This window comes from Euwallacea fornicatus, chromosome 38, assembly GCF_040115645.1.
Source record: "Euwallacea fornicatus isolate EFF26 chromosome 38, ASM4011564v1, whole genome shotgun sequence".
In the NCBI taxonomy this organism is placed as follows: domain Eukaryota; kingdom Metazoa; phylum Arthropoda; class Insecta; order Coleoptera; family Curculionidae; genus Euwallacea; species Euwallacea fornicatus.
In genome coordinates, this window is record NC_089578.1 from 102,358 (window position 1) to 115,973 (window position 13,616).

Here is a 13,616-nt window from a genome sequence, read left to right on the forward strand (position 1 = left end):
TCGCCAAAAGTTGACATTTATCCCTTAGCGCTAGGGGGTTGAACTCGCCCATGTCATCTGCTTAATAACTCATGACTTTTTAGTTTATTGGTTTTCGTTGTGTACCGTTTCAAAAAATGAAAGGGCGCTCAAAATTACGTAAAAATGGTGCACTGTTTTCATCCCTCTAAAATGAATAGTTTTCGAGAAAATCTACTTTTAAAATTGGCGTGTACGGTGTGAATGCGTTATTATTGCGTTAAATTATTTTAAACGTTGTAACAGAGCGTGCCATGGAAACAAGTGCTACGGTTTCTATGACAACAAGAACAAACAAGGAAAGGAAAAGATGGGGAAAACAAGGATAAAATAAAAACAATTTTGACAAATTGTAAAATGTAAAAATTAATGTTAATGCTTTGACGGTAATAATTTTTTTTTATTTCGAAAAGAGTATAATAAATATTATTAAATATTAAAATATTAAATTTATAAATATTAAAATATTAAATTATTATATTATATGTTACCATAACAATGATTTACATCATTGTTATGGTAACATATTCACACAGAAGAATTTCACTGTCGCGACTGATTAGCTCCATCCCCACCTGGCTTGGACAATTTGGATCATTTAAGGCCAAAGTTTCTAACAGATCGTTAGAGACGAACCTGAACACCTCAAGTCGAAAATCGTGTTTTAAGTTCCATCGAGATTAATCCAAGTTTGCGTGTAAGATTAATTAGTGCTCAGGAAAATGTTCCAAAAAGTACACCGCACGAGGTGTTAAGGGAACAACTCCTTCATCCGTTTCATTATCACAAGCTTCAGGCTTTAAGTCTAGAAGATCCCTCGGTCTCGTGTGAATATGTGCAATAGAATCCTCGATCTCCATAATGGCGACGAAAAGTTTCTAGGAAGTTTGCTACTCACGGATGGAGCTAGATTTGGGCACGACGAGTTAGTTAATCTACATAATGATCATCAATGGGCGATAGTGACACATCTTTAGACTTCTTAAAAAATCAATTGCATGTTCTTTTGGAAGATGTACCTCTTCAAGTTAGAAACTCAATATGGTCATTGCAAGATGGAGCTTCTCCACATGATGGCGTAACTGTTAGGAGATTCTTGAATGAAAAGTTTCTTGAAAGATGGACAGGACGGGGTGGGCTTGTAGACTGGACCCCCAGATCTCCCGACTTAAATCCTACGGACTTTTTCTTTTGGGGGTACCTACAATCGCTGGTATATCGCACGCTAGTAAGCAACCCTCACGAATTGCGGCGGGGAATTATTGACAAGTGTTAGGAGGTTGAACAAAGGGATGGAATATTTTTAAGGGTTCGTTGAAATTTCTTGCGAAGACTTAATTTGTGCAATGCGAAGGATGGACATCACTGAAAATTTGCTATGACAATTTTAAAACTGTATTACAAAATCTAATGATATCCATTACCTAATCGACTATTCAATAAATAGTAATAATAAATAATTAATTTTAATAAAAATAAATAGTAACAGGTGCACTTGTTTTCATGACATACTCTTATTGTTTTTATAATTAATAACGCACTCACATTGCGTGTTTGTTGCAGTAATGGACTAAATGATTGCGAAGGACTACCCTGAGCTCACGGCCTTTGAGACACCGCGTTCGGGCAAATAAACGAAACCATCAAACTTTCTGACTATATCAAAGGTTTATTGGTCATCAACAACTTCGCGCAAGTTAACAACAAGAAACCTCACGAATAAGAACTTTCAATAATAAACTAGCTGGTGTGTTAGTTAAACGTCTGTAGGAATCGTGAGTAAAGTAATCGCGTACGTGTAAAGGTGTTCGTAAAAAGTACCAAGTTAAGAGTCCAAAAGCCACCAGAAAGACCCCGATTTTACATTTTACTAATCTTAAATACTAAAGTTAACAGTACACGCGCATGGGCGTACCAAGCTAGGTCATCATCGACAGATCCGCTAGGTCTAGCGTCATAGCGTCACTAATTTTAATAACATAATTGGGATTTTGTTAGAGGGCCGAAGACCTCGACATGTGGGATGAGCTTAAATTCTGGTCCCTAGAAAAAGGCGGCGGAAAGGTTTATAAGATAGAGATTTCTTGACTTGGAAAAATGCGTACCAAAATCTGGTCAAACGGGTATAAACGTCTAAAAAATTGGCGATGTTCACAGGCGTAGCACACGGATTCCTAATATACTGAGCCCAGATTGAATTTTAAGTGTATGTAGAACACCGTTAATTAGAACTACTCGAGTACCCTGATTTTTCGGCTCTTTAGTCCACCGCACGAGTCCTAACATTGTGCAAGACAATTTTGAAGGAAGATTTTTCTCGAAAATCGCCTATTTTAGAGAGATAAAACTCGTAAACTTTTTTTACGTAATTTTGAGCACTCTTTTATATTTTGAAACATTACGCAACACAAAATAAAACACTAAAATGTCATATGTTATTAAGTAGATGGCAGGGATGAGTTCAGCCCCTTAGCGTTAAGGGATGAACGTCAACTTTTGACTAATAATGTAAAAGGCCATTAGTAATAATCGCACCAAATTTTAAAACAATCGGATAACTAACAAAAAAGTTATTTCAAAAAAATCGTTTTATACCCTAACTTTAACGCCCTGCAGACCCGTTATTTTCGAGTTTGCGAAAAAGTGTTATAGGAACTTGTTACATTAATTTTTGATTTATAATCCCCTCGTCAAATGTTGGTCGCTCATTTCCGGACACCCTGTATTTCGCTGAACTCTGATTTACATATCTAAAAGCCATACTATAACACTCTTACTGAAGGGTGAAAAATTTCATTCTCTCGGCATTAATTTTTTTTTAGGGAACGAAAATGATTTATTGTTGAAACTTTAACCGAAAATCATCATAATCATCATTAGCAATCCGAAATGCAAGATGTCATGGAAGCGATGCTATTCCGGACATACACTACCGCTCAAAAGTACATGGCCGTCCTTAATTTATTGTATTGTTTAAATAACGACAGTGTAAATATCACTTTTTTTGTATTACTGCACAAAAATATAGCAATTAATATTAGCCTGATGATGTTATTGCACGCGAATTCACAAATTTAAAGGAAAACCCTTGTGGGTTATAAAAAAAATAAAATGTAATAATTTAAAACGATTCGGAAGGAAATTTTTTTTTTTTTTTATTATTGTTATTCCAGATAGGAATAACAATGTTGCGTTGCTAACAATTTTTCCTAACACACCGAAACTACAGTAGTTAATTACTCATACGTTTTCGCAATGGCAAGGTGTTATGTGATATAAAGTGCTAAAAAATTAAAAATAACCTCTAAAACAAGAGAGCTAGACATCAAAACACGCCCGCTTCCAGTGGCTTACTACAAGGGCTGAAAAGCCATCAACAAACTCTCAGACAATCACATTTACTCCACTCCATTATTGAATATATCGAAAAGAAAAACAAAAAACTGGTAGTTTCTTAAACAAAGAATGAAGGAGAGTCCGAGGGCTGCCACATCTGCAGATGACTGTGCAATGGCACTGATTGGGAAGAGAAATAGACGTAAAACCGGTCCAGAAATTACTGAAGAAATAAATATAAAACGGTTAAAGCCACTTACAAGAATATGGTCTTTATGAGGCTATGGAGTAACTCCTATTACGCAATTAGAATGAGCAAGAACAAGTTGGGAACACCAACATTGAACAATAGAGGACTGGAATACAGTGCTATGGAGAGATGAGTGGAAATTTGAATGTTCCAGTTCACGAAGACGTACGTTTGTTCGTAGAGCGATGGAAGAGCGTGTAAAAGAGGGGTCTCTCCTCCCCACAGTTAAACACAGAGGTGGTGCGTCCATGGTGTGGCACAGCTGTGAATGGCGCCGTGAGAATCGAGGGAATTTTGAGGAAAGAAGGGTACATTTCAAAAACTCACGCAATACCTTCTGACGTAATGCTTTTGGGTCGGAATTTTGTGTTACAGCAAGACAATGAGCCAAAACATACATATAAATTACGCGAAGAGTATTTCCACGATTTAAAAAAGGACGGAATTGTTAAATTAATGGTTTGGCCTCCTCAGAGCCCAGATTTAAATCCAATTGAATTATTGTGGGACGAATTAGACAAAAAGCTTTCAACAGCCAATGAGTTTTTTAATAATTTAGAAGCAGCTTGGGACGAAATAACACCTGAAATCTTGAAAAAACTCTTGGCACGGGAGGCAAATTATGTGCGGCAGCTATTCAATCACGAGGAGGATTGTACAGGGTGGTTGCTTTAACTTGAATAAATTCGGAATTTACGCGGCAATTGATTTTTAGCAAAAATTGCTTAAATAGGTCAATTCTTATTTTACTCCATACGCTTTTTGGTGGTATTCTGATGCAACAAATGTCAATCCCTTAGTTGCGGAGGGAATTACCCTTAAAAGTTCAAATGAAAAGGGGGTTCGAGTGATATATCATTTTAAACATATTTTCAGCCTGACATTATCTGACGAATTACTTTTCATCATGGAGCAAAATAATACTAAAAATAAACAAAATTTTAAACGATCAAGTTAATATTTCCTTTAATTTAACGGCTGATTGAAATTTTCACCGTTGGTTTCTTGGCGCGGTCCCGAACGGTGATAAACTCATCTCTCAATTTTGCTAAAGTATTTGCACTGATTTAGCTAATTTCTTGTCTTATACGTTCCTTGAGTTCGTGGACGTCATGTGGGTTCGTATTGCAGACCTTCGATTTCAGGTATTTGCAACAAAAGAAATCGATAGGTGCGAAATCGGGAGATCTCGGCGGCCATTCTATTAAGCCTCTCCTTCCTATCAATAATTTTTTTTTCAATTTTGCTTATGGTCCCTTAATTAATGGGTGGCAAATCGGGATACTTTTGTCGAAATCATCGAACAACCCCATTTTGCGTTCGGACTCTATGACGATATCTAGAAATTACGATTTTATCAAATTCAGTTAACTAACGCATTTTAGTCAATTTTATAACACACGGAAAGTACTTATTTTCTACATAAAATGAAGCGAAGTAAATGTTGTATTGACAGAGTGTTCAGATTATTGCGGTATTTTAGAAATATTTCGTAAAAAAAATTAAAAGTAAATAAACAACATTTAAGTATGAAAACATTTTATTTTTTGTATTATTTTGCTTTTTGGTGATAAGTAGTATGTCAGGTATATTCAGGCTGAAAAGATCTTAAAAATGATGTGTCACTCGAGCCCCCTTTCCACTTAAACTTTTAAGGGCAACAGTCACCCCAGCCGAGGGGTTGACATTCGTGGCATCAGAATGCTGCCAAAAGCGTGTCGGAAAAAACGGATATTGACGTATATAAGCAGTTTTGCTGAGAATATCTCAAGTAGATGTCAATTTTATTCCAGTTAAAGTTGCCATAACGTACAAATGAGTGTGCGAATAGTCAAAAGTATCTCATCCTTTGCGGTGCACTCAACCAAACTTAAGGTTTGCCGCACTGAAGCGTAATCGCACCATCACCGGCGCCACCCCCTAACACACTGAAATTGCCGGCGGGCGCGTGCGCCTCTTTCGACTCCTACCATAAATTGGGCAGGCGCAGTTGACAAAAGAGCAGAGATATCACTAACCTTCGCGTAAAAAGTCACGTGTGAAGACGACGATCCAATGAAAAAATGCCTCGTCATGTGCCTCCCTCAACAGATCGACTTGTTCGAAACCAGTCGCATCTCATCGATAGTGACCACGTTTATTTCGAAAACTGTAAATTTGACCTTTAACGCGCTGTGTTAACCATAAATGGACTCATTAAGGGCTCAACGCCGTTGTTAATGTGCTACTTTATCCTCGTTTAAAAGTGTTATTATTCAAAGTAGCACACGTCCATGTACTGACCAAGCCGCTCTGCAAATAGCAATTTTTCACCTCCCTTATTTAAAAGGTTTACTATCTGTTTCGAAGCATCCCCAGTCGCAAACCCCCACATTTACTCTCTCGTAGCGAAGCGGGCCCGAATTCGGGCCATAATCCACCACTTAAGCTCGGTTAATGGTGTATAGAATAACTAATAGTTAGTTGTTTTAATTCCGAATTAAGCCTCTTTTACAAATTAAATGAAATGGAAGTAATCGGATCGGTGGTCTTTTTTAATTGGTTGTTATTTCCTCTGTCAGGGAACATGGGAATTCGCCGATATCAGGGATAATGGGTCGACAGATCATCCTAACGGCCCTGCAGAGTTTTACGAGCGAATACCAGATTATCGCGTACTTTCCCTAGACCTACATCAAGGGAAATTATTGCGCTGCTTAGGGCAAGTGGGAAATATTGTTCGTCGAGGTTGTACGAGAGAGTCAGGACTGCTCAAACAAACCGTTTCATGTCTGCCAAATTTAGATCCGTTTCTTTTACGGTTTTTCCTCGTAAATTTCTAGATTTATTACCTTGTCAGCGAAATCCGCAACTTTCCGTGGCAGCCGAAATATATGTTATAGATTTGACACAGATTAGATCGGAGATAAACCGAAAATACATGTAGGACATGATAAATAAATCATATTAATATACTTATTTGCGGCGAAACCGAAGACTTTTCCACAAACGCCTTTGAGATGGGCAAATCTGGGGCTTAATCATCAGCTGGACCCCAAACGAGAGAGATACTAATGACCCTGGTCGACGAAAAAAATGTTTTTGTTTTTTTTTGTCGTAACATAAAGCCGAATGGCATTTTACAGTGGGACAGACCCTCCTGCGCAGGGAAATGGCCAAAGAAGGGCTGGAGCACGCAAGGTTTTCTTGTTATGTCGAAAAAAGCAGGTGTACGTTAATGATACTGTTTAATACTCGGCGTGTTTCCTATATGTTAGAGAAACATTTAAGGAGCCATTTTCTGAGTAATTCTCAGGATTTTTGGTCCTTTGACGAATTCAGGAAAATGCTTCGTCCCTAGATACAGGGTGATGGACCGGTCCTGCTCTATCCACCGGAGATGGCGGACAAGATTAAGTCGGACACGTCTATTTCCTTCGGATAAAAGAGGATTTGCGGCTGGGTTTCTTCCATATAATTTGCCTTCAAGTAACCTGTAGCTTACTGTTCTAGATGTTACTCCAACACCGAGGTTGCCAGAAATAGGGCCCTTAATTTTGCTCGATTTTAGAACTGGTCCGTTTTTCGCAATTAAAAAAATTTCTTTATCTTTGGTGGCGATCGGTTTTCCTGGGTCTGTCCCAAAGGACGTTTTACGTCAGTATTCCCGGACGCTCGATATTGTCGGACAATTCGGCAATGGATTTGTTTAAATTAAACTTTTTAGCAATGTTCGCTCGCTTTTGGCCACTTTTACACAAATTTACAACGCGTCTTATTTCCATCGATAAAAGTTTGTCTCGAGGCATTTTCACCAACGGCGAAATTCGCGAATGAAATGAATTTTAAGGTATTTGCTGTAATTTCATAAGTTGCCCTACTTTTTCCACCAAAAACTACTGTTAATATGAAATTTCAAAAAAAAAAAATAAATAAATAAAGTTTTTTCTGGAAGTATTTGGACGTTCGCTGGCTTCGTACTGAACCCACATCTAAACATTTATAACCATTAAAGCTCTAATCACATTAATTTTTCATAAATTGCTCCACATTTTTCCACTACTCTATCTTCCATGAACTTCTTAAAGATGTGTTATTGGAAACGGCGCTCTGTTTCTGGTTTATGCACGATGGAGCGCCTCCTCATTCCGCCTTAGAGGTTCGAGAGCGCCTGGACAATACATTTCCAAATCGCTGGACTGGACGAGGAGATCTTCGGCCTTGGCCGCCGCGATCACCAGACTTAAATCCTTTGGATTTTTATTTTTGGGCTTCACCAGATGCAGGACCTCATTTGCCACCGAAAATGAGCTGCAGAATCGGCTTTTTCAAGTTCAACAATGATAACCTCCGGTAGCCCTGAACGAGCGCACGAATCTCTTGGGTGACGACGAGCTGAAGAAGGGCTAATGGCCAACGGAGGCCATTTTCAGCAATTTCTTTAGTTTAATTCAGTCATTTTATTACGTCACATTCGTTCCTTCTCATAATGCTGCACTATTTTACTAACGCAGCAATATCACTGATTCCTTTTTCCCCATGGCACGGAAAACGAATATTAATTTTTAACGCCCTGTATCTCGGAGACCAAACGTTAACGCGCTTACGATCATATGAACTTTTTTTATGTTTTGACCTGGGCAATCGCCCCGTGAAACATTTTAGAATACTTAGGAAACACCCTCTATATGAACACATGCGCATGGACAATTTTCCATATGGCAAAATGAAGGAAACGTAGCATTTCTTCTCCTAAAAATTGTAATTTCCGTTTCCCTGTCAGTAAATTCCACTCCTTAAAACGGGTACCAGGAAGTTCTGACTGTAGCTTCGATAACCCCAAATCTCTTACTAAATTATTTAATTCACGTTGAACAATCAAATGTGGCTCGCCGGAACTGGAACCTGGAGTAAACGTAGATTGTTCTTGGATTGAGAGGTGCCTGATGATGAGTCACCTCCATTATCTCCCAAGCCGACATCTTGCCAATCTAAAGCCGGAGTCGGTCTGGTAAGTTTGCACTGCGAGGAAGAGGTCTTATGGCAAAAGGGAAATTCGGATTTTCAATCTCGCGCTTTTCATTTCTGGAACCACCTCCAGTCTTCGCCAAGCAAAAATAACAATCATCAAAATGATTGGTAGGTGCTCGCCATACCATCGAACCTGCACAAGACATATCCTTGCTCTTCCCTTTCATCTATTGCACCAGTGGTACGCTACAGCTGACATGGGGAGCCCATCGCTCGTCTTGATCTCGAATTAAAACCCCAAAATACATGAAATAGGTGTTTTTCACATTTTCTGAAAATGGCCTGGCTTGAGATTTCCCGAGAAATTCTCCAGAAGAATGGCGAAACTTGTCAGGATGTGTTTCGCACCTGCGGCCCGTTTAACTTGACTCTTCCTCATTCAAAAAGTTCTCTTAACAAGGCAAAACCGCTCAAAGGAAGACTGAATAAGAAAACAAGTTTTACGCTGTAATCGCTTTAATTTTATTTTGGTTTCAAATTGCGCCCTTTTCAACGACCCTCCCCATAAAATTTACTACCTGCCGGTATAAAAGGGTCTACCGACGCTACTGAAAAGTGGCGCGTGTCAGGGCTTTATGGGTATTTTTTTTATTGTTGGAAGGGACTAGCGTCGCAGAAATAATGGACAGAACTGTGACGTAAAAATTGTGGCGGTCGACGGGTGAAAATTAATATACTGAGTGTGTCAGCGTGCATTGTGCATACGCCGCCAGGGGTTGGAATACTTCAGCACGCCGATATCGTGGGTAAATCTCCATCCATTCTCGAGATACAGAGCATTTTCCTATTTTCTATTCCAACACGATGGAGCGCCTCCTCATTCTACACGAGAATTTACGGAATTTCCGAATGCTCATTACAAAAACCAATGGATCGGACGTCGGTGCTGCATATGGCCTGCAAGATCGCCAGATTTTAATCCATCGGATTATCACTTTTGGGGCCATTTATAATTTGAGATTTGCAAACGAGGGATAAACACAAGAGGGAAGCTGCTTCAAAGAATTTCACCGCCACAACGCAGGTAAATCTGAATTCATTCTCGAGATACAGGGCGTTTCCTTTTTTTTTATTCAACGACTTTAGTTGTAACTTTTCGCCCACTCGCTATTAATGTATAATTGAAATTTTGTGGGTAGTCACGTCTTAACATACACTACAAGATGCCATTAGCAGAGTTTGCAAAGTGCAGGCCCGGACTAGGAAGTGTTTTTTTTTTTATTTTATAAATTTGAATACCCTGTATATTATTGTCTTTGAGGCCTTCAATGAAACGTTAAACGCTGGTTTTACCACTTTTACCACACCTGATTTCACAATTCCCTCACGTGCAATTTTGTCTCAACATCAGGGCTTTTTTTGAAAAAATTCAAATATTTAATAATTGTCCGGAACAAACGCCATTTCTGCATTCTACTAACGAAAAATTGCGTTGGAAAATACGAATTGCCACATAACGCAACAAAAAAAAACAGTTGGAAGATGCATTCGAAATTGCTGCCATTTGCTTTTAGGCATTTTCTTGCCCTTAGCGAAAGTTGCTTTTCATTATTATTTTTTATTATCCCTAATTGCCGCCCAGGACTGGTTTACATTCTTTAAAAGAGCTCCCCTTTTGCGTTTATCTCTCGTTTATACATCCCAGATTTTAAATGCCTCCAGAAATAATAGTCAAACGGATCAAAATCTGGCGATCTCGCGGGCCATATGTATTGAGCGCTCTGTATCTCGGGAATGAATCGAAATTTACCTGCGATCTGGGTGGATTTGAATCATGGCGCAGTACTGGAACACCCTGTATAAATATTGCTCCTGATGCGAAACATGATATTTGCATTACCATGCAGTATAATTCACGTGTAGCGCATGTAGATGGGTACCTACACGATGTTGAAAGTTAACGGCCAGTTTGGCTCCTGGCCAGGTGTTATTATAACATCAGCAAAAATATTCGTGCATATATGTTCTAAATGTCAATATTCTCATAAAACTGCTTCGACCTCAAAGACCCAAAAACAGATGCGCCGCAATAATGAAATTTTTATGCTGTTGCAATATGGATCAACCTATTTCTTTTTGAATTTTGTACAAACGCCGGCTATAAATAAGAATAAAATATTTTATTCGTATTTTTAGCTCGCATATTTTTCTACGAAAAAGCTGTAACGTTCTAGGGTGTGCCCGCTTTCTGGTGCTACCAGGTATGTTGGAGTTGCGAGAAGATGAGCACCTACTCAGAAAAATCTCATCACATGCGGAACAATCGTAACTCCGAACTTTCCAATCGAAAATGCCCTTTTGATCGATGTGTTAGACCAAATGCTCATTGATTCCGATCAATCCACACGGACGCACGGGCGCGAAATGTGCGCGGTTAACTTTCGACGCATGCGTATCGGAAATTCAACACTTTCCGCATAAGTAGCACAATGTTAAGCAACTACAGGAGTTTTGAACTCACCTGAATATCAATTGATGAAACTGCGTGGCGAAACTGCTGAACAGGCACCCCAGGGCCGTGATAAGTCCGCCCATCACTGCTGTAACCCTAGTGGATCTCGTCCTACAAAACGCGATTACAATTGGGGAAATTAGCAGAGAAATTCCAGTGGATAAAGCCCCTAGCCATTCTGTTAAAAAAGAAATTTTATTTAAACACCAGTTGTTCTACATTTAAATCTAAATTGGATGATTAAAAGGATTTTTATGCGAATGAATTGGCAACGGCGCGGCAGAAAAGACGGGGGCGGAGGGGGGATGGGGAAAAATGGCCGACATGTATGTTTGTACTAAAAAAATATAATTGCAACTTAACCGAACAGCTAATTCTCCTAACACGGGGAAGATCTAACAACGCCCTTTTGGCGTAGCAAAAATCCAATATTATAAAAAATTTTAAGTAAAATTCATGTATACAGGGTGTTTCAGAATTGCACGGCACTATATGAGCTAGGCATTCTTTGGTACAAAAGAAGAAAAGAAGTTCACATAAACACGTGTCTGATATTGATCGGTAACGGATTTAGTGAGTTCTAAAGTTAAGAAAAACGTTCATACTTTTTTGAAATTTTGTTATGTCGCAAATGGAACTTTATAATTTCATGTGCTTATCAGGTAATACATGCTGCTTGATACGAGAGTAGATTGCGCCTAACTACTACGCAGAGTACTGTATTTCCTGGGGTCATGGTACATAAAACTCTTTAGAAAAATTTGCTCGTGAGCTACTGGTGTGTGTTAATATTTTTTTTAAGATCTTCAATCCACTACCTAAATTTTATCTCCCTCGATTTTTGGTGGAATTGTGTTTAGTTTCCTCATAAAATGATTAATTTATAAATTCAATCGAATCCAATCAATGGGATTAAATCTGGAGATCGCGGAGGCCATTTGACTGATCCCTTTCGCCCAACCTATCGGTTACCATAAGTTGTCGTTGAATAATCAATGAATAATATGATGGTAGTAGGCTGGAGCGCCATTGTGCATAAATCGCCTATTGGCAATGGGAATATCTTCTAGAGGAAAAATTTTATTTCTTTCGATTTTTCGTCGCATTCCGTTTAGTTTCCCCATAAGATAGTCAACTTATCAATTCAATCAAATCTGCAAGTCTCGAGATGTTCCACAATTGCGCGCTACTATTGGAGGTATCTTTTCCCTAGTAGAAAATAACGAAGAACGTTCATACAGATCATAAATCATAAAAAACCATAAAAATCATAGACGTATAAGCAGAGGCCTTAAGTCAATTCATTATTGAGATACTGAGGTGTAAAGAGATTTATTAAACATCCCAGCATTTAAGGACATTGTTCAAAGTGGTCCTCTTTGGTCGAATGCAGCGTGCAGCCCAACGAATCTATGATCCTGTGGCACTTCGTATAACATCAGGGTGACACTGGATTGGCACTGCAGCTGCCATGACCCCATTTCTTAGCTCTCCTTGCGTCCCAACAGGCGAAAAATAAACAATAAACTTCGTCTAGCCACCCAAAAAAAAATCCAATGATGTTATATCGGGAGTTCGTGGAGGCCATTTGACCGGTCCGCTTTGACGAACCCATCGGTTACCATATGTTGTTGTTGAATAATCAGTAACAATATGAGAGTAGTGAGCTGGAGCCCCGTCGTGCATAAACCACATCCTTGGCCTATTGACAATGGGAATATCTTCTAGAAGCTCACAAAGATTTTCTTGCAAAAAATTCAAGTAAGGTATCCCCGAGACTCTGGATGGTGAAAAGAAGGGGTCGATGGGTGAAAAGGGCCACAAAGGACATTTGATGAAAAGGTATGTTGGTGATGTGTAGTAACAGTCGTTTGAGGATTTTCATCGTCTCAAGTATGGGCGTTCCGAAACTTAGTGATCTCATTTCTTGTTAAACAAGATTTATCGGCAACGGGCAGGTGGTTCAGGAAATTAAAGTCTCGTTTATATTGTCGAATGAACCATCGACAACAATTTCTGCGGTTATTATAATCTGCTGGTAATAAATCTTGCACAGTGGTAATGTACATTCATTACCACTGTGCAAGGTTTATTACCAGATTAATTGCTGTTCGTGAAACGTTCGCCATACGCTGGAGGAGGAAATATCCAAAGTAAGTGACCATCTTCTCGTGGTCGTAGAAGAAGTGACCGCATCAAGTATTTGTTCTTCAACGTTTGCAGTTCTTAGAAATCTTCGTTGACCGGCTTCTGCTCGTTACAGCTTCAGCGTGCCATTTTCCCTAAGGCGTCTTTCAATAGCTTCAAATGTTTTTATTTCATAAAATGTTACGATTTCACATTCTTCGGTTGGGAAATTTTTCAAAGTACCTCCGAAGAGCACCAACACTATTTTTATGTTCCTCACCATAGATTACAACCATGTCTGTTTGTGCAGAGTCTCCTCCCATAATAACCAAAAACTGAACCAATTCCACAGTGTTCATCCACAGTGAAAAGCGAAGAAGTGGAAAAACCGTTAAAAGATGAGAAACTTGCACAAACAGTATT

General features: G+C 39.0%; 1 protein-coding gene across 1 annotated transcript in view; it reads right to left on the reverse strand.

Annotated features, from left to right (window-relative positions):
• LOC136349582 (monocarboxylate transporter 12-like) overlaps window positions 1-13,616 on the reverse strand; it is a 115,736-nt gene that overhangs the window by 26,146 nt on the left and 75,974 nt on the right. The window contains exon 5 of the mRNA XM_066301231.1: window positions 11,076-11,244. Coding sequence (XP_066157328.1) covers window positions 11,076-11,244 — 169 coding nt within the window. The remainder of the gene's footprint in view (window positions 1-11,075; window positions 11,245-13,616) is intronic.